Consider the following 22,773-nt stretch of genomic DNA (forward strand, 5'->3'; position numbering starts at 1 on the left):
TATTCGTTGCCTCATAATTTACTTACTATGCCAATGGGTAAGATCTGTTCATCTTTCAACCATCTTTCGGGAATTCAACCGTAAGTCAATCCACTTTACTGATACAGTGCAAGAACCATGACGGCTCTTCAGGTACCACCAGAGCCAGGCAGTCACTCTCGCCCGCAAATCAGAGTGGATTAGGAGAAAAGCAAGTTGCTCAATCGATTTACAGTAAATGACCTACCCGTGATTTACTGACTTGCTCCTGTGGCAATTTACAAAAAGATCCAGCATGGCGCGCATTCAAATCTTCCCTCAATTCAGAGATAGATTACAGCAACTCGACATGTCTCAAATACCTCCACGTGGATCCTGCGCATCGAAACGAGAAACACGGTTCAATTCTCCTCAAGAGTTTGTTGAGCGATTCGGAGAAGACTGGTCAATCGATTTATCTGGTGGCGCACAATGAAGGTGCTGTAAGTCGAGTGACGTGTGATGTTGCTCGTCACTTAGAAGGTGGGCGTGGGCGCTGCTGATGATGATGATTTCAATCCTTCATAGAAAAGGTTCTACAAGAGACACGGATTCACACAAGGCCATGTTGAGACTGTTGAACTTGATGATGGCATGTCAACTGAGTGGACAGCGTTTACGTATGTACCCAAGAGTCACTCGTCCAATAGTAAGGAGTCGCGATCGGCATAACTTGAAAGGTGAACCTATTCCAGGGGTTGTCGTGTTGATCGAGTTACACTGTCATCGTTCATACCCATATGGGTCGGTATTGAGGTCTTTGAAGGTAGTTCGTTCAGTTCGTCGCTAGATTGATGTGATCAATGAACAGAGGTCAAACTCATGAAGGGTTGAATATGGCGATTCGATGCATGTAAGATAAAATAACAACAAGAATTACACAGATGAGTGTGAGGCGATGTTTCTTCCTCCAGTCCCAGTCCCAATAATTAGCCCCTCCCCTCTTTCTTCACGCGATAGGTCCAGTGCGTGAGCATGCAGTACGCTCGATATATGAGATAAGCCGTTGAGGCCTTTTATGTATCCACATCGGTCGATAACGATTTTTGTTTTAGATGATATTCCACATTTCCTCCTGCAAATCGATCCCACGAGTACGTCAGCGGAATTATCTCATGGTATGGGGCAGACAAGAGCGTCGCTCACCATGGCACAGCAGAACTTCCCACAGGCTACTGAAGCGGACAGAGAGTAATCGCTGATGGAGATCTTCTGATCTACGAATTGGTCTGCAAAGTTGTCCGCGCTACGAACATCAGGGATTATTATCAGTATTTGAATTTGCTGCTCGAGACGCATATGGCGAGACTGCTCACCCTCTCGCCATTGCACCGACAAACACACAGACAGAGTGAGTCTCAGGTAGAGTAGGTAGGAATTGGGATAATCGGATTGTAGGTGCGTCGGCGGATAGTGCTGTTTCACAATACGTATCAGCTGGGGATCCATTTACAGAGAGATGGTTGTTGAGAAGCTGACTCACTTAGTTTGATGGTGTTGGTAGGTAGATGATCGGTGATTGGGTTCTGAAACGAGATCCAGGTCAATTTATTGTTCTCCTTTAAGGTAGAGGTCGACCTAGAGGGCTCACCTTGATTACTCTCAATAGCTTCTCACTTCCATTCACACCTCTGATAGATAATTTATGTAGTAATTGGACTACATCACAACAAAGAAGTCAGCGTCTATAGTCCGGATATCAAGTACCGCAACGCCCTTAAAGAGCAAAGTGTAGATCATATGCAGCTTCATAGATCACTTACCCATCAATCCTGAGAACCTCTTAAAAGTTCTCGGTATTCTCACACTAGGGTTCACCTCGATCAGAACTCCCCTGGCGGTGTGGATGTAAACTTGGAGCAGACCAGCTTTGTTGAGTGGAGAGTCAAGTAGAGTGAGGAGGCACTATGAGCGAAGAGAAGAACGGGATCAGCTTTCGTTTAATCAAAAGAGGGTTATATTATATGGTAGTACGGTTTTATCAATTCTTGAGAACGAGAGACAAAGGGAGGGAAAGAAGGAGGGCATGAACCCACCTGATGCGTGATATCAGGTCTGGCATCCGCAATGTCCCTTCCTGTCTTTGCCAAGATACCTTGATGATCATCGCAATTTAATAGGGCGTATTTCGCTTCTTTTCCTGAGGAATTCTTTCCGCCTGAACCCGAGGAGACTCTGTACGCTTCGAGACATGCCTATGAAAGTGAAGCCAGAGAGTTAGTGAAAGGGAAGTAGAAGGCACATGGACCAGTCAATATCTTTAGAAGAATGATAGAACGGAAATGGGGAGAATCAGAATTCTCGATATCAACAGGAAAGAGAGGATGCAGGATGGCAGGCTGTATATGGTGAATGTCACCTATGCGCATGCAACCACAACTCACCTGAGACAGCACCACAATCAACCTCCTAGTATTTTCTTTATCCTCCAAAGTCTTCGGAACAGTAGCCTGCTTAGGAACGAAGTCGGCCCTCTGCTGCTGTCCTTTCCTACCAGCATTACTAGACGAAGGTAGTGGTTTCGTGATCCTATCGGAAGTTTCTCCAACAGGTATATTACCTTCTACATCTTCCGCTCCTGCTCCCTCCTCTTTCTTGAGCATCGACTGGGCGACGTCATGGAATGAAGATCCCTTGGCGGTGCTGGTGATTGGACGAGAAGGGTTGAAGATAGGTGCTGCAGCTGACATCTTGGATGATTTGGGTGGTGGTGTGGACGACTCCGCGGCTGCCGCTTCGGAGATGCGTCGTTTGGGGGGTGTACCAGATCTGTTGGACATGCTGCTGGTACTCTTATTGTGTACTCAGTAGATAGATGTGTTCAAGTTGTAAGGTTGGTATATGTATGAAATTGAATGGAAGTTGTATGTTGAATTTGAAAATTCAGAGTGAGTCGTGGTCTCGTGGCACTGTACTCAAATTTTGAGAAAGTACATATCTGTTAACCCTGAAATAACTAGGTTATCCTACATCATACCATCCATCTCTGACCACAAGACTGTACTTCATGCATAATTGACACCATCGCCACGCTTGCAATCAATCTCAATCAATGCAGTCATGTACAGGCAGCCAGAACAAGACAAATATTCACCGACCAATGCAGCAGAACGACGATTCGGATTTTCAAATAACTCCATCACGTGAAAAGCATATATAGGAAAGCTACAAATCCACCTAAGCAGAGTGGAGGATTTCGAGGAATTCCTTTCCAGCAGCACCAGGAGCGGTCTTTCGGACTGAACCCTTCTTGTCGTGCTCTTGTCTGAGGAGCTCGTGTCTTCGGAGAGACTTGGCGTAAGGGTTGAGTCTGAAGAGGATGGCCTTGTTTCGGAGAGGGTTCTTCTTTTGGGTGAAGGGTCCTACATTGTAGCTCAAATGTCAGTACAAAATAGACAGTCAGTGGATGGTAGAATTCGACTCACTCTTTTGGACGGCGGGACCGGCGGGTCGGACGACGGATTGGATCTCATCGGAGTTGATGAGTCTGGTGACGTCTGAGGAGGTGATCTTGGCGGTGGGGAGGTTGAAGCCAGATTTCTTCTCGTAGACTGAGTCGAGGGCGGCGATAGCAGCCTCGGTCCAGATGATGAATCGACCGACGTGACCACCAGGGGCGAGTTGAAGGAGGTTGAGAGATTCGACGGGGCAAGTCTCGACACCGGGGACGTTCTTGAAGGCTCGGGTGAGACCTTCATCCTTGGCGTAGACGACTAAAGGACCTCTTCGTTGTCTGTATCTTCTGTTCCTCATCTTACCCTTACCGGCTCTGAGTTTCCTGGAGTTGGAGACCTTGGCGATATCGGCGTAAGCGGCGGTAGCCTTGAGGAGCTCGACGGCCTCCTTGGTCTTGGTGACTGATTCGAGGGAAGAGGAGACGACCAAAGGCACTTCTTGGATTTGTTCGATTCGGTGTCCTCTGGCAAGAACCAATGAGGGGAGGGCAGAGGCGGCCAAGGCGGAGGCAACGGCGTATCGTCGTTGGTTTTGGTTGACCTTGACGTGCCATTTTCTCCAGGTCTTGGTGGGGGCGAACATTCGACCACCTCGACACATGTTACCGAAAGCGGCTTGACCGGATCGTTGGGTACCACCACCACCTACACGGGGGATACGAGCGACAGCTCGACCAGTACCCCAAGACTCGGCAGAGGTTTGGTGACCGGCGTTTTCAGCGACAGCGTAAGGTTGTCTTCTGTTCTTAGCGATGGATTCTGGAAATGAGGGGGTTAGCGCATGGTCTTTTGACATGATAAGACATGACTTCGAGACGGGGCATGAACAGTGATATCCTTTTCCATCTAAACAGTCTCTAATGCAACTCCCTCCCAATCCCATATTCCCATTTCTCATCAAATTGTAATATCCCTCCTATGTCACTCCAATCCAATCTTTCCCTTCCTCTTCTATCTTCCCGTACTATGCCCCGCTCGCAATCAGAACCCCAACTCACTGTGAACTTGTTGAACGACATCCAATCTAATAGGAGCAGTGAAGACGGCTGGGAGAGGGACAGAGCCGGAAGACTCGCCAGAGGCGGACCAGACGGTAACGGTGGGTCGAGCAGCCATTTTGCTACAGAAGTAAAGTACGTCAGTCCAGCGTCGGGTTGAGTGCTTGATGGTAATTGAAGATGACTAACGATTCTTTTGAAAGAAGACTTGAGGGATGAAGGAGGTAGCTACTGAAGTGAGATGATGATGAATGGTCAAAAAGCCAAATCCTCACCAAACGACCAACAACCACCATACAGCGTCGAGACTGCATGCCAACAGCCAAAATGAAAATGTTGAAATTGGACAAGGTGAATCGGCGTTTCGTTTGGGATTCGGTAATTTGGTGAACCAGCACTACTATACAGGTGTGGCACTTGATATTGATTCCCCGGGTCCTGGAGTCAACTGCGCACGTGGCACTGACTGATGATCCGAAGTCAAAAGGCTACGCGTGGAGGTTTGAGGAGGTGTGCTAGGTGTGTGTCACTGCGAGAATGAGCGTATACATCCTACCCTATACAGCATACATCCTTGAAACAAAGGTAGGAATAGGAATAGGAATAGGAATAGGAATAGGAATAGGAATAGGAAACACACGGTAGCACAAAGGAGTACTCCCAACCCCTCTCCTCCTTGATGTCGCTCAGAAAAAGACAGGCTTAAGAGAAGAACCGAAATCAATTCATCTTCATCTTGATCCCAATCACAGTCACAGCAATAATCATCCCTCCCCAAGATCACCAGTCAAATCATAAACAGATCAACACCTACCACTCACTCATCTTCACGCTACACTATCATCAACCATCACCTCACAGATATTCTACTCGGTTCTCTCACCATCAATCACAATCAGAGATCACGTCCATGAAGAGGTCCTATTCCCCATCCACTTCCACTTCCACGTCAACCTCCGCTTCAACAACCTTACGACGACATCTTCATTCCTCTTCCTCTCAATTACAGGACGACGCGTACGAACCAGATCTGAGCGATCCGAAACCTTGGGAATCGAATAGGAATCCTAGATTATACGGATCAAGTAGGGATCAGAATCATACGTCTTATATAGATAGATTGGATTCACCAACTAGTACTGGAGATCTACCGTTGTATCTGCACGAAGAGATGGAAACGAGACGACGACATACTCCCCATTTGGAGAAGGAGGTCAGTCTGGCTGATGCTCATGATGAGAAAAACCAGCTGTTGGAGGTGGACGATCAAGGTAAATGGGAGAAGGGTCATGGGGCGGGACCTGGAGTAGGGGGTAGAAGGGGATTACCTCCTAGACAAAGGATAGGTGGATGGGTGAGTTGATCTTGCTTGGCTGTGTTGGGTAGTAACATTCAAGCTGATGTCGTATCCTGTGACGCAGAGAGGAATCATGGTCGAGCATGAAGAGATCATCTGGACAGCTGTGTATACGATATTAAGTATGATCACCAGGTATTGGAGGATTGGAGCTGCCAACTATGTAGTATGGGATGAGGTGGGTCTTTGTCTCTTCTGTACTGGTCATGTCAACTGTGACCCGCATCCTATGTCAACCACATAATCAGCTCCTTCTCCTCACGTCCTGGCATCTTCTCTTGAAAGGACAGGAGCTAATGCTCTCATACGCATTAGGCCCACTTCGGTAAATTCGGTACCCACTACATAAACCGAGATTTCTACTTCGATGTCCACCCACCCCTCGGAAAGATGTTGGTCGGCCTTGCAGGGTTGTTATCTGGCTACGGTGGTGGATTCGAGTTCAAATCTGGAGTCGAATATCCCGCGGACGTCCCGTACACTTCCATGAGAGTTATACTGGCTTCGTTCGGTGTGGCGTTGGTTCCCCTCGCGTGGTTCACGGCTGGTGAGATGGGTTGGTCTAGGTGGACTAGGCATTGGGTTACAATCTGTGTTTTGTGTGGTGGGTCTGGCTTTTTCTCTCTTGCTACTTTAGCCTTCCTACTTCTTTCACTCACACCCTATGTCCCGCACCTTTTCATTTTACACCTTGCCATTGAAGCATTTGCTAATTGACCGGGAATTGAATAGACATCGGATGGCTCTGTATCTCCCGATTCATCCTCCTCGACTCGATGTTACTGTTCTTCACATTTACTACAACTCTCGGTCTGGTCAAGTTCCATAATCAGCGACACGAGTGAGTTAGCTGCTGCGGTCATTCACGGATATAAGCTGATATTTTATGGTCCAGTCCATTCGGCGATGACTGGTGGGCCTGGTTGGTCTTCACCGGCTGGTCGATCGGTTGTGTATGCAGTGTCAAGTGGGTAGGAATGTTCATCACTGCTTTGGTCGGGTTATATACCATCGAAGATTTATGGAACAAATTCGGTGATCTTTCTATGCCTATTGTGAGTGACCAGTTTCATTTTACCGTGTCAACCCATTTCGCCCAAATATAGGAGTGTGATATCACGTCGAGAAATGCTGACACGGTGTACTTCATACGAATAGCGAACATATATCCAACACTGGATCGCCAGAATATCATGCCTCATGGTCCTCCCCTTCATAGTCTACGCATCATGTTTCAAATTACATTTCATGGTCCTCAACCGATCTGGACCGGGTGACGCGCAAATGTCCAGTCTTTTCCAAGCTCATCTAAAGGGTAACGACTTTGCGGAATCTCCATTAGAAGTGGCGTACGGGTCCAAGTTGACGTTGAAGAACTACGGATACGGTGGAGGATTATTACATTCCCATGTGCAGACTTACCCTGTGGGATCGCTACAACAACAAGTAACATGTTATCATTACAAGGACGATAACAACAATTGGATAATTACTCCTCAATGGAATGAAGATCCCGTAGACCCCGATGGACCTATCAGATACCTCATGGATGGCGATACTATCCGATTACTCCATTCTTCGACCGGTAGAAACCTTCATTCTCACCCCATCGCTGCGCCAATAACGAAGGAAGCGCACGAAGTAGCCGGATACGGCAACGAGACGATCGGAGACGAGAATGATCTTTGGGTGGTCGAGGTGGTCGATGATACTTCTCGTGGACACTTCAAAGCGGGAGAGGAGAATAGGATACATGCGTTGACTACTCGGATGAGGTTCAGACACCAACAATTGAATTGTTATCTCCGGGCGGCGAATGCGGTGTTACCTCAGTGGGGGTTCAAGCAGGTTGAAGTAGCTTGCACGAAGGAGAATAATAAGAAGGATAAACATACTTATTGGAATGTTGAGAGTCACTGGAATGAGAGGTGTGAGTGTGGTTTCCCTTGTACAACACACCTGTATCGCGGATAAGCCCTTTCTCAAACAAGTACGATGCTGACTTACTTTACTCCTGATGCGCCGCAGTACCACCAGGAAACGCAAAGCTATACAAATCACCCTTCTGGCGTGACTTCGTTCACCTCAACGTAGCAATGTGGACGTCCAATAACGCCCTAGTTCCAGATCCAGATAAAGAAGATATCCTGGCATCTAAACCATTCGATTGGCCTTTCCTCCATCTCGGTCTGAGGATGTGCGGTTGGGGTGATAATCAAATCAAATTTTATCTTCTGGGTACCCCCATCATTTGGTATTTCTCCACCATCTCTCTGGGGCTGGGATTGATGTTGGCCTTTTGGTACGCTGCGAGGGCGCAACGGCAGTACAAGGATTGGAGGGGGGATGAGGAATGGGAGCATTGGTTGTGGGTTGGTAAGGTTGCGTTTGGAGGGTGGGCTTTGCATTTCTGTGAGTTGGCTCTGCAATGTAACTTTTAAGGAGAGTTGAGGATTGGGCGGTTGTGAAAGGGGAGTGATCGGAGCTGATTCAGATATGAACACGTAGTCCCGTTTTTGATTATGGGAAGAGTAACCTATCTACATCATTATGTGAGCTTGACACTCATCAATGTGATTGCTTGCCTTGAGCCCTACTAATCCTCGGCTCTCTCCCAGCTCCCGACCCTGTACTTCGCAGTCCTTATGGCAGGCCACGTCCTCGACCACTTCTTCTTTGGCGGTACCCGACGAACCACGTTCAAAAAGGGGATATGGTTTGGTGTATGGGCTGGCGCAGTCGTGTTGTCTTTCTGGTGGTTCAAAGATCTCGCTTTGGGTATTCACGGACCGGTGAATGATCATTGGGGTTGGTTGTGGCGATTGAGCTGGAACGTGAGTCTTGGGACTGGTTCAAATGCACGGGCGGACAAAGCTGACGGGTGTGTTTCTGCAGATTTACAATTAGGTTCTTGGTCTCGAACTCTAACCAGAACAGATAGATAACAAACAACAACAATTAAAGGATGGACGATGTCGGGATAACAACGAGAAAATACATAGCATAAGGAACTCGACGCTCAATTTACCCATACTTAGATATAGATATACCCCCAGTTCTCGTTTCCCTGCATTTGAATACTAAGTGGATGAATATGGCTTGATGCATGCAATATTGTGAACACAAGATAACCATCTATGATTTCTATACGACTGATAGGGTCTACTGATCCAACACCCACATCTCGAACCTATACCTCGTACCCTTCTCTTCATTCTCCTCATCCACTTTAAATCCCAACCACCCCTCCAATTCCGCATGACTAGCTTTCTTCCATACCTCCTTACCATCCTGAGAAGTATGCGAGGTGAAATCTTCCAAGAAGGCATCGCATTCATACGCTGGTTCCAATATTCGGGTGAGGAGGATACGGTCGACCATTGGTGGAGTGGACGTTATACAGGTGGTGTAGAGCTGGGAACCGCCTATTAGGAATGTTCTTGAGGGGGATGGTGAGGTGGGAAGGGAGGAGAGGGCGGAGGGGATGGATGGGTGGGATGAGGTGTTGGGGGCGGTGGATCTGTGAGATGATATCGTTAGCTAAATGACCCACTATATTATATAAACAATCATAAGGATAAGGCAGGACATTCGATTTCGATTCTCATTTGTGATGGATATTTTGATACGTATCGTAAGGAAGGTCTGCCCACTCACACATCAACACCTTTACTCGAAATCACCAAATTCCTCCTATTCTTCAACGGTCGGAACTTTGGTGGAATGGACTCCCAAGTCTTTCGACCCATTATTACTGTGTTTTGCTGGGTAGGATCGGTCGAAGGCGATTCACCGGTGGTTACTATTCTAGGCGATTGTCAGTATCTGCTATTCGTGTGTTCACGATTGATCCTGATCTACAATCTCAAAGTTCAAAATGAAGGAAGGATCTGGCAGATAAGGATCAATGAAGGTGAACCCACCTCTAGCGAAATATTTCATCTCCCCTGGTAATTTCCATGGTAGTCCGCCATTGAGACCTATCCCATTGGATTGCGTGGCTGCTACGATGGCTGTTATAGATGGTTTGGCGGTGAGTGTTGATGAGCTGGACATTCTGGAGAGACGTAGTATGGTGGATGATAGCATGTATGATCTATGTTTGTTTGTGAGATAGGTGCATATGGACGGTCAGAGTTGGAGAGACAGCGAGTAAGAGACGCGACTGAACATTTCATCTGGAGAGTACTCATAAACGCGATCGATGAGTAGCTTAAGTGGGTTACCTCTACAAGGTTACTATCGTCAAGGGGGGTACTCCCTGTCGTAGCTGTGCGTCATGCCAGATCAGTGATGACAGTCGAGACACTCATGATAACATCCAACAACATACAACCGTATACTTCATATCATAATCCCACCGCTTCTTTCAACATGCCAGTAAGCTGATTCTACCTCTGTGACTAGCCAGAAAAGTGATAGCTGACTGGATCCCCCATCGCTCCAGGCCTACCACTCAGTATTCAACAATGACACCTCGGTTAGACAGGTGGGTAACATTGGTTTGTTACCCATCAACACGAAGATCAGAGGACCAGCGCCATTAGCGGGTGAGTGAATCTGATCAATGACTGTCCTGTACAAGTAGATTTGGGACAACATCTTCGTATGAAGCTTGCTATATATCATCAAAACGAATGATAGCTAATCTGCCTGTTCGTTCTCAGCCGACCCAAGTCAACCTGATATCATCGAAGAATCCCTCGATCTGTGAGTGGTCAGCTTCCTGAATGTGTACTCATGTATGATAGCTAATATTCGATATGTATCATATAGGTTCAGAGCCAACTGTCTTTTCCGTAATTTCGAGATCAAAGGTGAGTAGTGCACCATCTTCATTAATCCCCTCGTTGTGACTCCACTCTACCCATATCATCCCATCAAGGATGTTTCCTACAGAGGAGAAGGAATTTGAATGTCTGATGTGATGTTACAGGCCCCGCCGACAGACTCATGATCTACCTTATCCTCTTCATCTCCGAATGCCTAACGAAACTAGCTCCCACCCCTGGTAAACCCTCACCAGGCTATCAAGAAGCTCTCAAACTACTTCAAACCCAGGCTGTCGATACCTTCGCTTTACCTGGAGATGCAGGATTCCCACTGAATTCGCTCTACCACCCTCCAGCTAATAGGATTGATGCTGGTGAGTTGGGTCGTACTCGGACGAATTCAGGATCAAGGGGTCGACGAGAAGTCATAACCAGCGACTTGAAGGGTATTCGTGGGTTTTACGGAGCAGATAAGCTGACCTTCCCTTCTTATGCTTGTTTTCAGACGCCCTCCGATCGTACCTTACCCAAACCCGATCAGAGCTAGCCATCCGCCTAGTAGACAGATTATACCCTTACGAACAGGTTTTAGGTCCAGACGGCCAGCCAACAGGCCAAGTAGGCGGGAGGGCTAATAAGCCAAGTAAATGGTGGATGTCGTTCCAGAAGAGACGGTGGGTTCAATTTCTTGTTGCCATCGTTCCATACCCCTATTCTCTTCGAAGATCTGTTGACAACCATCCATGGCTGACTTGATTCGGTGCAAACGCAGATTCATGGGTAGATCACTCAGTGCTTAATCCCTTTTGCGACTACGGGAAATATGTCTGGTGAAGATGGAGTAGGAGTTGTTTGTATATGGCAGTCGAGGGAGATTAGTAGGGTAGATTGGATAGAAGAAGAATTAAGCGTCTTAGAGACTGAGTTCAGAACAAAATATACCCATTCATGCAGAATATATTGTAAGGAAATAAATGGAGCATTCTCTCTACAGAAGAGAACGGGAGGCGAGCACAGGACGAAGCTCAGCGGAAATGGTTGGATGTTTCGCGCTCGCTTATAATGGGATGTCTTATTTATCATTGACTATATACACATTTCACAATCTCGAGATACCAATAAATAACAAATAGGTATCCAATCCATCTTCTCAAACACAACTAACTATTGAACTTCTGATGCCTCCCAAGCTATATCATTCCAGTCAAATATCAATCCATCATTCCCTCCAATATACCAAACCTACCCACATTGGTACCCCCTCCGCTAACCGGTGACTTCCTCCTCTTCTTCTTCCTATTCTTCTTCCCGCCTTCATCCACTTCCTCGGCTGATACGGGATGGTCCGCCTCATCTTTCATGATGGGTATCGAGTTATTCAACCCCACTATACATTGTCCATACCCCGTTATACCATCTATCAAGGCATCCCAGCAAATATCAAATAACTGTTGTTCCTCTGTTGTCCACTTCCACCCCTGCTGGGTTGGTTCGATCTTCGATAGGATGCTGTGGAGGGTGACTCCGCTTATGAATATGAATGGGATGAGGTGGGTGGTACCTATACCATGTCCAACTTTTTCTTTCTCTTCTCTATCTCCTTCTCCTTCTTTCTCAGAAGATCGATCTTGTTCTTGTTCCCCGGCGTGTGACGTACCAACCGATTCAGGTAAAAGCAATAACGCCTGAGCCAACAGATGAACATCCGACGAAACGCTTCCCACCTGAGCGATCAAATTGGCAGATCTAGTCTCCAATAATGGGTACAACCTTCCTCCCTCATCTTCATTCTTGACTTTATGCGATATCGACTCTTCTTCAGATCCCAGTTCCCTCTCCCACATTGTGTATGTTCCTATCCCCGCTCTCAGGACAGCTACGACCTCCTCCCTCCTCCACTTATTGTGATCTGTCTTACCGTACGATCTTCTCGAGGCGTCAATCACGCAGAATCGAATGAGGGATACCAAGGGCTGTAATGAAATCGGTAATGACCGTATGGCTTCTGTATTGCTGTGCAGAGCGTCAAGGTATATCTTCAACCTCTCTTCTAGTGGTTTTAGGCAGACCGGTGAATCGACAGGGTTCACGGGTGAAGCAGGAGGTAATGTGAGTGGAGAAGCGATGATCTTGGCTGTTGATCCCTGTCTGAGGTATTCTACCATCTCTCTAATGGGTCGTATCTTCGGTGCCGGTGTGGGAGCATCCTCTTCCACTAAAGTAGTATCTTCACTTTGAACACCTTCGACCTCGATTCCGGAACAAGCGTCATTGGTCGGTACACCCAACAATTCTCTAAGCTCTTTATCATTCTGCGATTCAAGTTCACCTCCCTTATTATCAATCTCAGTCTCGACCTCTACATCCATTTTACCCAGTCGATCTTCCCTAACCTCTTCGGTCCTTGCATACCTCAACCCTCCCAATCCCTCATCAGCGATCCCCCAAGCCTTCCTGCGTATCTCCCTAGCACCCTCCGAAGCCTTCAAACACGGTCCCGAGATATCTTCGAGAACCTGCCACTGATACATCCTATCAGGGTATAACCAACCGTGCGCTATGCTACCTGCCATTCCCAACCCCTGTGCTATAGCGTACGCTTCCTTCCCACGTTCTACTCCACCCTTTCCACTCGATCTACCAGTCGGAAAATCTTCACCAAGTGAGATGGGCGTCTGACATCCCAGAGAACTATCGGTCTCACCACAGAATGGATAATTCGTACAGCAGTCCCCGACATGGAAAGGCAGAGAATACTGCAGCGCAGCTTCTATAATCAAATCCACAACTTCCTGTAAACTTTGTTCCGTGTCAAAGGGATATACACATATCTTCTTAACCACCTTTCTAACCAATTCGACAACCTGATCTCCCGGGTTACTCGCTCCCTTCCTATTCTGCGGAGAAGCGTTATTGGGCGAGTAAAGCTGTTCCCTCAGGATTCGGGCGGCCTTTTCAATCTTCTGGAAACTGTTTATGTGCGGTTCGTAGAATTGTGTGGTAATTGACGGAGGGATGTAGTCTGTTCCGCATAGTGATGCGAATAAGGGTAGATGCGTAGAAGGGATTCGGAGACGATGCCGAAGCGCCTGGGGCGGTATATAGGTAATCACCAGAGTTGGGTTCTTGAGTGACGATGAGGGTATCAAGGATGATTGTCTGTTCATGTGATTTGGTGTTGATCCTGATCCTGAGAAGTTACGGGATCGCCCATTGTGAACAGGTTGGAACGTATCGGCCTGTCTTGCTCCGGGTGGTTTATACGTATTCGTATTCGTAGTATCCTGACCCTCGATCCAATTCAACATATCAATGGGAACATACCCCTTGACTCTCTCCGTCCTCGCTATGAGAATGACGAAATCCGAGTCCCGTCCAAAGACGTACCCTCCCACTTTCTCCGCCATACTCACACAGACCCCATCGGCCTCACCGAAGGGGACGAAGTGCGTTTGGACGTTCAAGCGATGTAGGGCGTAGATGAATGTGTGAGAGGCGAAAAAGGGAAGGACGACTTTGTTCTTTGAGAATGAGGAGGAAGAGCGGGAGGGGACGGAGGTGGTGTAGAATAACTGACAGGATAGGAGCTTCTCGGACGCTCGGGAGAGGATGGTTTGGTGTTTCTCTGGTGGGGCGGCGCCTGGAGGTAAGAGGGTTTAAGCGAATTGACCGTGTGTGTGAGTCACCTTGATGAACGAGGGAATGATGTATAGCGGATGATAGTGGGTGTAGTAATATATGGAAGAGAGGCAGGGCACTCACCATCAAATACAAAAGTAGGTTCTAACCCCACCTTCCTCCAGGCGATGATCAGCTTCTTTACCAACTTATAGTACCGTAGATACTCTCCACCCGAGGTCCAAGGTAACGTATCGAGATAAAGCTTGAATATCACCCTGCGCATTAAATTACTGATATCAGCTTGGACATGTCCGCTCTGGACTGAGAGCATAGATCAAAAAGGAAGGCATAGGACATACCCCCAAGCATCCACTATGATCGGTGTCTTCCCATCACTGCTACCCGATGCCGAGTTATCGTCGAGAGTAGGTAGCGATAAAGTCTTGGTTAAAGACGTTCTATTCTCTCTTATAAATGATTCTAAGCCCCTTACGCCCATCTTGGTGATATATCCGAAGGCAACCAGGATTTGAACAGCAGGCGAAAGACTTCAGCTAGCTGTCGTGGTATATCTGATGATCAAGCTATTAATCGATTGTCGGGTCAACGTTTCAGTCGAGGGCTTTGCTCTTGTAAGCGAGCTCGGGCGGACGATATCACTGAGGAGCAAGGTACAGATGCTATTGTATGATTATAATTTCGTTGAGCAAAGGAGATGAAAGATGACGAGATGAAGATGAAAAATGATGAGATGAGATGGAGATGCGATGTGGAGGTCTAACCGTTCCAATCGAATGTCGGTGCATGTCATCTGTATGGTGGCAAAACGAATCTCATCTCTAGATAAATTGGCCAATCGAGTGCTTCTAAAATACTGCAATGCGAGCCAACAATGCAGGCATGAGCTTCCTGTTTTTGAAATGTACATGCATGCTTGGAGAGTGCAATAAGATTGAATTCATACACGTTGATATCGTAAACTCGTAAAAAACACATGAATAATCGAAATGATGGTCAAATGTCCGTTATCCCCTCCCCTGCCATGCTTTCCCACCTAATACCTTGGACTCTTCCTACCGAACATTCCTTCGGCTGCAGCACCACAATATCACACATATCAACATCTTGCTATGTTTTCAGATCTTTTACAGCTTGAGAATTAACGCCCACCTGGGTGTGATTGCGCATCCTCTGGTCTTCTCAATCCCCCCGAATCCCCACCTTGATGTCCTACATATTGACCTTCAGAGTACTGGTTCATCGTGGGCGTTATCCCTTCTCTACTATGCATCGCTTCTGCTGGATGGTCGACGTACCCTCCTCCGGGGGCTGAGAAGGGATATTGTTCCTGTCCACCTGATAATGGTCTCTGGTACTGATCTTGGTAATCGTATTGACCCTGATGTTGATTTGGGTAACCATCATTACCATACGCATCATCATATCTACCTTCGTCCACTGGTCTAACAGTAGCATCTGAATATTCTCGTTGGTGTCCGCCGTATCGTCCTGCTTGGTCCTCTCGAACAGAATCCATCGAAGGCCTCGCATCCCACGCATCGGCGTTGGGCCCGGTGGAAGGTGGCATGTTGTTGTACACTGATCCAGGGTTGTATCGAGTGGAACGAAGGATGGACATGGTGAATGCTTCGGGATTCTCAGAGTAGACGGAGTGATATAGCTTGTGGTCCTTTACCTGGGAAGTGGAATATGTCCTTGTGAGGCTGAAAGTTGCGACGAATATCGAGTAAGTAGGGCAGTCCCCGTCAACGTAGATGAGATTGATCACATATGTTGGTCTAGGGTCTTATGTAGCAGGTACAAAAAACTCACTAGATGAAATACCCCTGTACTAGCAGCAATATAACCCACAGCGCACCCATAATCCCTACATCTGCCCAAGCGAACGCACTACATAGAGCTTCACCCTCCGCAGCGAGAGTTTGGTTGGCCGAGTCTGAAACGGAGTTGGAGTCGGAGAAGAATTTGGCCTAGATGACAAAGGATTTGAGTTAGTGACTGATCTTATAGAGCTGAACGGTTGTGCCTTCGAGCTGACTCCAGTTCACGTAGAGACTGGGAGCAAGACAGACGGGTGAACGGGAGAGAAGGGAAGAAACGGGGACGGAGGAGAAGGCGGAATCGGAGAGGCGAAGAGGCATAATGATCGGAATGCACAGTGAGAGCAAAGAACCGAATCACTCACCTCACAAGCAGACACAGCTTTGTTATGTTGCAAAGCACTGGTAATGATCAACGCGGCTGCGCAGATGAAAGCAGCTAATAGGGCAATGAGATTTATGAGGGTGTATACTTTGAATGTAGAGGTTTTTTCCTGCATCCCACGCGTTCATCAGCAATTTTTGACAGAAAGAGCAGGAGAGATTTCATGAGGATGCGGTTATACTCACCCTCAAAACACCGATGAACCCCACGGGCTGTACTGCAGCAATGACGAAACATATGATCGCGAATATTATTCCTCCTATATCTGGGAAAGATGCTCCGACGACTACACAGCAGCGTATCAGCCAGCAGCTCTCGTATACTCGAAACGTGAGATTGACGTACCATCCGGTGTAGCAAATACTATTATACCGATAGCTAACGCGATGATCTACACGCGAGACACTAAATTAGTATTGTGGTCTTCTCCAGAATAATGGAAGATACGCACGGCTTGTTCAGATAGTATGATATATATACCAGCATTCACCAACGGTACCGCTACATTCCACCTTGACTCAGCACACATCGCACAAGACCAGGTAACGGTAGCTTAAACTCACCACAACAGCAATACCTAGGATCTATCAGACCTTTGCCTACATCCTTCATTTTCGCCATGTTGGGCAAATACTCTTCTTATATTTCTCTGTGTATAGTAAGTTACGAATGTCTCGAGAAGCACTTGAGTATGTACAAGGACGAAATCTGAATCGGATCGTCGGACTTGGTCGCGTTCGTTGGGTTGGGTAGTTTGTACCTCGTAGGTCTGATTTGTGCGGTATCGATTTCGACGATGAGACTGTTCTCCTTCAGTGCCCTAATTGGCAGTTGATATGATCTTGAATATGATGATGAGAAGTATTACCTTTGATATGTAATTTGTGAGATGGGGCAGAGGATGTCACAGCCAAGAAAAGAGTGACATTTCAGCTGAATAATCGGTATAAACAGCACAGCAATACAAGCTAAGGATGACCGCGTAATGGTAAAGTCACGTGACAACTTTTCCAAATGTGCTACCACTGCTGTGCTCAATGATGCGTATCCACCTTTTACCACCACTTCCGGATTGCGCTTACATGGAGAATTACTACAATATGTACCGATATATGGGGTCGACTGCGACGATGAACATGCGAAGGGGAACCAGCTAGTACAATGAGGACCACTACGCTACCGCGAAGACCAGAACTCAAGCAACCTCATCCTCACCTCGCCTACCGCATCCTCAACCCTTCTGCCTGTCGTATCAATCACCCACTCCCTATCAGCCTTCGTCTCATATCGATGTATCGCATGTTCCTCCCTCATAATTCTCAAAACCTTCGTATCAGTCAACTTCGTCCCTCCTTCCCTTTTTCTACCTTGCTGTGTGAGCCTCTGAGCATTCTCGTCGATCGAACAATTAAGAATAATGGAAATGAATTTCGCATTGACAGTCCGAGTAAAAGATAGGTACTCGTCCATTACAGAGCAGCCTGATGGGTCGCTAGACTGACATTCCGTGAACACCAGAATTGGGGGTATGGAAGAAGGATAAGAAGAGAGGGTGGAGAAGAGGGCTGTTCGCTGGACGTTAAATTTGATCAGCGAGATATCACTGAATGAGTATGGTAAAGTCCCTTACAAATGCCTTACGGAGTGGATGATATGCTTCGGAGTCCCTTTCCAACACCGCTGCTGTGGCATCTATCAGGAGATGATTATCGAATAGTCTTGCTTCCGGGAATGATACACTGGGACAACGAACAAGTGACCTTAGCTCATGAGGGTTTTGATGAGGTTGATAGAGTGACTGACAGTAAGTTTTTGGCAATCGTTCTCTTACCTACGCCTGGGAAACCGTTCAGTATGATGATGAGAGGTGATCCAGCCATGGTGTATTATATGGAGGCAATATACCTAGGCAGTCAGCTAAATGAATGATTGGTGCTATTCGGCATCAGATAAAGGGTTTCATATTGCTGCACAGCGCCAGCAACCTGAACACCTCATTTCGGATAATCGACTCGATTTATTCTACCAACACAAGATGGACGATCGAAAAAGGACACGGAATCGTCAATAATACAAACGCGATCGTCCTCAGAAAGTCAAACGACAAATTCACTATGCATACCTCCGTTCACTCACAATCTTAGGCAGATCATTGGGCATCTGCGTGTACAAAAGTGCACTCGGAGGTCAACTCATACGCAATTGCCCTGAACCTCCCTTGCTCCTCTCCGAAATGAATCACATCTTCGAACACAACATTGAAACCCAGCTTCTTGTAGAACTCGACCTAAGGTATACTCGCATGAGTCAAAGATGATATCCTCGAGACAGGGAAGGGTAACTTACAGCAGTATCATGAGTACTTGTCAACCAGATATGACGTTCTTCATTTGTAAGTAACGAGATCAACTTCCTGATCAGCATAGTACCTAAACCATGTCGTCGAGCCGACGGATGGGTAGCTATGATCTCTAGATTGAATGCTTGCTTGATCTCGAATTGCGCGGATTGTTCGGCTCTTTTGGAAAGTACTTTTCGCTGCGGAGTAATCCAATGTTCAGTGACAATCAAGTATCGATAATTATGTGATCAGGAAGGGATACAGTACAGTGCTCACCTCATTCTTGATCCAATCCTTCTTCTCTTCAGGCAACCTCGCCAACGCTGTTCTCTCATATTCCATCTTATCTCGCCTACACTTCCCAGATCAATATATACATGTATAACCCGCTTCATAACGCAGAGATGTATGATACTTACGAATCACCCCTGGATTGACCAGGTCTAATCAGAACCATGACGCTCTGTACCTCGCCTCCGAGCTTAGTAACCCAAATCTCACATCCCTCAACTTGTTTGTCTTGGTGCACCGACGGATCAGGATCAAACGCCCCGCCGAGTTTACGAAGATGGAATAATCTTTGAGTGGCGAGGTCGTCTCCGAATATGAATTTGTTCATCTGGGCTGATGAATCAAAACAAGAAGATAAGATATCAATGGCACGGAACGAGAACACCACTCACTATCTTTGAAAGATACTTCTATAATCTCCAAGATTCGTTCTCTCTCTTCGTCTGTAAACGCATCAAGATCAGACCGACAGTGGTTGACTAATGAAAGCTGTTCATCAGGGAGCAAGGGAACATACCGGTCGGTCGTACGATTTGTACAAGTTCGATCTGCTTATCTTCTTTCATGCTGTACATCGATTCTGATACAATGGTCTGGGGATCAGTAGAGGACGTCAGTTGGGTTGATCAAGAAACAAGTTGGGTTTTGAAAGGGGAAGTTGCTCGCTTTTATGGACATTCGTTGTGAGATATCTTAAGCGTATGATGCATCGGTCACTTCGGAAGGTGAAAGGAACGTTCAAAAAAGGTGTGTACAGTAAAGGATGGGAATGATATCATAGGTGGCCCCTTGCAAATATCGTTGACTCGAACGTGTAAACAGAGCAAGCGCCAGAAGCCACACCATAATATCAAGTTATCTTCCATCGCAGGCCGATACGCGATGCTCAATCCTCGTCACGTCTTCATTAGGCGCGCCCACCTACGTGGTCAAAGTTCATATCATCCGTGTCGGCTTCAGACTTCCCCGTTTGTTCAGCCATTTGCGAAATAGTTGACTGCCATCGACGTGGATTCCTGCCCTTCAATTCTGGAAGGAAGTTTTCACTCTGTAAAGCTTCTCTGTCATCACTTCGGGGACCTCGAGGAGGCGTTGCCTTGGCTGACAAGGAGGCATAACTCAAGTGGACTCTGGTCTCACAAGCCATATACGTAGCCAGTACTGTCAAAAATGCATCATTAGAAGACCTTCCGTCATGGCACTATCTATCAAGCAGAGAGCTTAGATGAGATTTCACCAGTTTGCGCATTCCGGATAACTTATGTTTCTTCATGGTTCCACTCGTCCACTTTGACCAGCGCAACTAGATGGGATATAAGCGAAAGCTGTCTGCTCTGACATCTCTCCTCCGCCCATATCGAGATTTACCCGCGTAGTCTCTTTGAATCCCAGCTTGTGGTACATTTGAACCTAGGTTGAGTATAAAGTCAAGTTTCTCAAACTCAGCGTGCAGCTCGTGATACATATCTTTGCGGGGAGATAGTTTGGCAGGCTTACTGATTCAGGATTGTGCGCCACTAGCCAGATCGGTAATCCACTTTCCCTCGATAAGGCTTGCAGTTCCCTGACTAAGCATTCGGCAAACCCTTGTCGTTGTGCTTCGAGCTTGGTAGCTATATACGTCATCTCGATGGCATCTTCAGTATCGAACTCCAAAGACTGCTTGAGCTCTTTATCTTTCGGTACCAGCTGTATGTCTCGTTTCCCCCATCAATAATCCATTCAGAGCCGTATCCGCAGTGGAATACAGTGCTTACCTCGTTTAATCCCCAGGACTGCACGTCGCTGGGAAGTTTTTTGAATACCCAGCTTCGGCATGAATCTTTGAATGATCTACCGGAATTGGTATAAACGAATTCAACATTATTCAATCTTCAAGAGGGGGACATAATGCCTACTCACTGGTAATCGTACGATTTTCCAGGTAAAGTAAAAGTCATAATGCTCTGGATCTCGCCGGCAGAGTTTTTGATCGACCAGAACTCACTGCCGGTCTGGTTGACGCCTTCACGGCTGATAGGACCAAGATTTGACTCGAAGAAAGCGCTTACGATCTCTCTTCTACAATTCCCCATGAGTTTTCGGTGAGATGCGCCTGCGCATGTCACACTCAGTATAGAGACACCCGCAGTGGCAAGGATAGGTGAAGTCAACGTAAGATATGGAAAAGACTTACTCCGTTATCCTGCCTTCTGTAGGATAGATGAGACCACTGGACCCTCTTCAGTCATGTCAAAACCTCAATCAGCTCAAGGGTACCAAACGGCTCAAAACAGGGTGGCGTGAGTCGTATCGAAAAGACGAGTGACGGCCTCACCTGAAGGATCCAGGGTTTTGCATAGTGAATACATTCCACTTCGAGTGCTTTCATCGATCACTTGAAAGGCGAGGGGGGTCTCGTCAGCAGAAGAGTAGGGAAGAGGAACTCTCATAAGGAGACAGTCATCGTTCTGCTTTATAGGCCATAGTATAGGATTGAGCAAAGCCTATTAGACGAAAGTGCTTCTTGACAGACAAAGGCTGCGTGAGATGAAACACCTTCTGCAACACAATGGAGGAGATGAGATCATCGTGGCCATTGGCACAATGAACAAAGAGGGTTCAGCTTGTCTGATACGATGTTCTTTTGTGTTTTTCGAACTGTTGTACGTCGATGCAAAAAACCGTACGATACGACCGTACCACGCGACCGTACGTTACGGTCGTGGCACACGGCGACCACACCAACATCGACCTGACTCTACATCATCGTCCTTCAGTCTCACGTTGGCTAGCCGACGAGACTTGTGCGTACCGAGACAAGAAGCAGATACCTACCACCTCCGAAAGAATAGAAGTGACTTAGGTGATTGGAGGGGTGCCCGTCAGCCCAGCCCGACGCCACGGTAGTGCGCCTGACTACGATGCGATTTGCTTTTCGTTGATAAATCAGGAGGTCGAGGGTGCGAACCACTTAGTCGGTTCAATGAAGTGTTAAGCTGTTCTGTGACTTGTCCTTAAGCTTCCAGGTCCTAACAACGGAAGGAAATATTGTCAGAAGCGGTTGTCCTGCCCGCTTAGTGTACACCCTGCGTCCCCCCCCTTGGCCCCCAGCCCTTTCTTCCCATAACTGAAAGCAAGCTTGTTTGCCACAATGGGCATCTCCTTTCATGGCCAGACGAGAAGCAGACAACTATATAAACCCACAAATGGGGTTGTTTGCTGTTCTGTGCTGGCTGGCTTAGCACAGTGGTAGTGCGCCTGACTACGATGCGATTTGCTTTTCGTTGATAAATCAGGAGGTCGAGGGTTCGAACCCCTTAGTCGGTTCAATTTCGTGTTCTTTTTGATCTCCTGAAGTTCCCCGGGTGATTTGGAGTCGATTGGGACGATTTCCAGCGATAGAGCATTGGTAGAAGCTGAGAAGAAGGGAGTGCCACTCTTGTGTCTTTCTATGCATCCGGATTCTTCTTTCTTCCTCTGAGATGATGTCTAGCGACATCATACGACGGTACATCGGAGAACATCAGCCTATTCGGATGTTTTTGGGGCTGTGGAGGTCAATACGGATGGGAAAAGGGTCGGAGGGGCAGGAGGGGAAGGAAGTGCCACATTCATCTTTTACCACACAACACAAACGTTTCCAGGCATCCCACGCATGCGCAAGTGATATGATATGAAAGAGAGGATGCGTTACTTACAAGATATCGACTTG

General features: G+C 47.1%; 10 protein-coding genes and 1 non-coding gene across 11 annotated transcripts; 3 read left to right on the plus strand and 8 right to left on the minus strand.

The window, feature by feature from the left end:
- Nucleotides 1-1,069: 1,069 nt before the first annotated feature.
- I302_100230 (uncharacterized protein) lies at nt 1,070-2,798 on the minus strand (the record flags this gene model as incomplete). The annotated part of the gene is made up of 8 exons (XM_019190250.1): nt 1,070-1,093; nt 1,165-1,264; nt 1,335-1,434; nt 1,502-1,544; nt 1,610-1,677; nt 1,782-1,923; nt 2,055-2,213; nt 2,403-2,798. 8 exons carry the CDS (start codon nt 2,796-2,798, stop codon nt 1,070-1,072), a joined length of 1,032 nt encoding a protein of 343 aa, XP_019046998.1.
- A 397-nt stretch (nt 2,799-3,195) lies between these two features.
- Nucleotides 3,196-4,589, minus strand: I302_100231 (60S ribosomal protein uL4; the record flags this gene model as incomplete). Its single annotated transcript, XM_019190251.1, has 3 exons — nt 3,196-3,380; nt 3,444-4,232; nt 4,472-4,589. The coding sequence occupies 3 exons, from the start codon at nt 4,587-4,589 to the stop codon at nt 3,196-3,198; spliced, it is 1,092 nt and encodes a 363-aa protein (XP_019046999.1).
- A 792-nt stretch (nt 4,590-5,381) lies between these two features.
- On the plus strand, nt 5,382-8,735 carry I302_100232 (uncharacterized protein; the record flags this gene model as incomplete). Its single annotated transcript, XM_019190252.1, has 10 exons — nt 5,382-5,825; nt 5,893-6,006; nt 6,144-6,432; nt 6,561-6,669; nt 6,724-6,883; nt 6,987-7,758; nt 7,857-8,240; nt 8,337-8,380; nt 8,447-8,662; nt 8,724-8,735. The coding sequence occupies 10 exons, from the start codon at nt 5,382-5,384 to the stop codon at nt 8,733-8,735; spliced, it is 2,544 nt and encodes an 847-aa protein (XP_019047000.1).
- Nucleotides 8,736-8,990: 255 nt separating this feature from the next.
- Nucleotides 8,991-9,884, minus strand: I302_100233 (uncharacterized protein; the record flags this gene model as incomplete). The annotated part of the gene is made up of 3 exons (XM_019190253.1): nt 8,991-9,348; nt 9,486-9,630; nt 9,752-9,884. 3 exons carry the CDS (start codon nt 9,882-9,884, stop codon nt 8,991-8,993), a joined length of 636 nt encoding a protein of 211 aa, XP_019047001.1.
- A 318-nt stretch (nt 9,885-10,202) lies between these two features.
- On the plus strand, nt 10,203-11,400 carry I302_100234 (uncharacterized protein; the record flags this gene model as incomplete). Its single annotated transcript, XM_019190254.2, has 7 exons — nt 10,203-10,208; nt 10,276-10,378; nt 10,496-10,538; nt 10,605-10,645; nt 10,765-10,974; nt 11,106-11,274; nt 11,373-11,400. 7 exons carry the CDS (start codon nt 10,203-10,205, stop codon nt 11,398-11,400), a joined length of 600 nt encoding a protein of 199 aa, XP_019047002.2.
- Nucleotides 11,401-11,811: 411 nt separating this feature from the next.
- On the minus strand, nt 11,812-14,720 carry I302_100235 (uncharacterized protein; the record flags this gene model as incomplete). Its single annotated transcript, XM_019190255.1, has 3 exons — nt 11,812-14,240; nt 14,363-14,496; nt 14,581-14,720. 3 exons carry the CDS (start codon nt 14,718-14,720, stop codon nt 11,812-11,814), a joined length of 2,703 nt encoding a protein of 900 aa, XP_019047003.1.
- A 660-nt stretch (nt 14,721-15,380) lies between these two features.
- On the minus strand, nt 15,381-17,068 carry I302_100236 (uncharacterized protein; the record flags this gene model as incomplete). The annotated part of the gene is made up of 7 exons (XM_019190256.1): nt 15,381-15,945; nt 16,055-16,212; nt 16,428-16,556; nt 16,633-16,733; nt 16,793-16,838; nt 16,899-16,948; nt 17,011-17,068. 7 exons carry the CDS (start codon nt 17,066-17,068, stop codon nt 15,381-15,383), a joined length of 1,107 nt encoding a protein of 368 aa, XP_019047004.1.
- Nucleotides 17,069-17,623: 555 nt separating this feature from the next.
- I302_100237 (uncharacterized protein) lies at nt 17,624-18,327 on the minus strand (the record flags this gene model as incomplete). Its single annotated transcript, XM_019190257.1, has 3 exons — nt 17,624-18,019; nt 18,078-18,186; nt 18,251-18,327. 3 exons carry the CDS (start codon nt 18,325-18,327, stop codon nt 17,624-17,626), a joined length of 582 nt encoding a protein of 193 aa, XP_019047005.1.
- Nucleotides 18,328-18,596: 269 nt separating this feature from the next.
- Nucleotides 18,597-19,654, minus strand: I302_100238 (uncharacterized protein; the record flags this gene model as incomplete). The annotated part of the gene is made up of 6 exons (XM_019190258.1): nt 18,597-18,734; nt 18,794-18,985; nt 19,065-19,140; nt 19,208-19,412; nt 19,472-19,522; nt 19,597-19,654. 6 exons carry the CDS (start codon nt 19,652-19,654, stop codon nt 18,597-18,599), a joined length of 720 nt encoding a protein of 239 aa, XP_019047006.1.
- Nucleotides 19,655-19,986: 332 nt separating this feature from the next.
- I302_100239 (uncharacterized protein) lies at nt 19,987-21,019 on the minus strand (the record flags this gene model as incomplete). Its single annotated transcript, XM_019190259.1, has 5 exons — nt 19,987-20,240; nt 20,369-20,489; nt 20,577-20,768; nt 20,837-20,912; nt 20,982-21,019. The coding sequence occupies 5 exons, from the start codon at nt 21,017-21,019 to the stop codon at nt 19,987-19,989; spliced, it is 681 nt and encodes a 226-aa protein (XP_019047007.1).
- Nucleotides 21,020-22,293: 1,274 nt separating this feature from the next.
- Nucleotides 22,294-22,391, plus strand: I302_100240. Its single transcript has one exon. It is a non-coding gene; the product is annotated as a tRNA-Arg (tRNA).
- The last annotated feature ends 382 nt before the right edge of the window (nt 22,392-22,773 follow it).

This window comes from Kwoniella bestiolae, chromosome 1, assembly GCF_000512585.2.
Source record: "Kwoniella bestiolae CBS 10118 chromosome 1, complete sequence".
In the NCBI taxonomy this organism is placed as follows: Eukaryota; Fungi; Basidiomycota; class Tremellomycetes; order Tremellales; family Cryptococcaceae; genus Kwoniella; species Kwoniella bestiolae.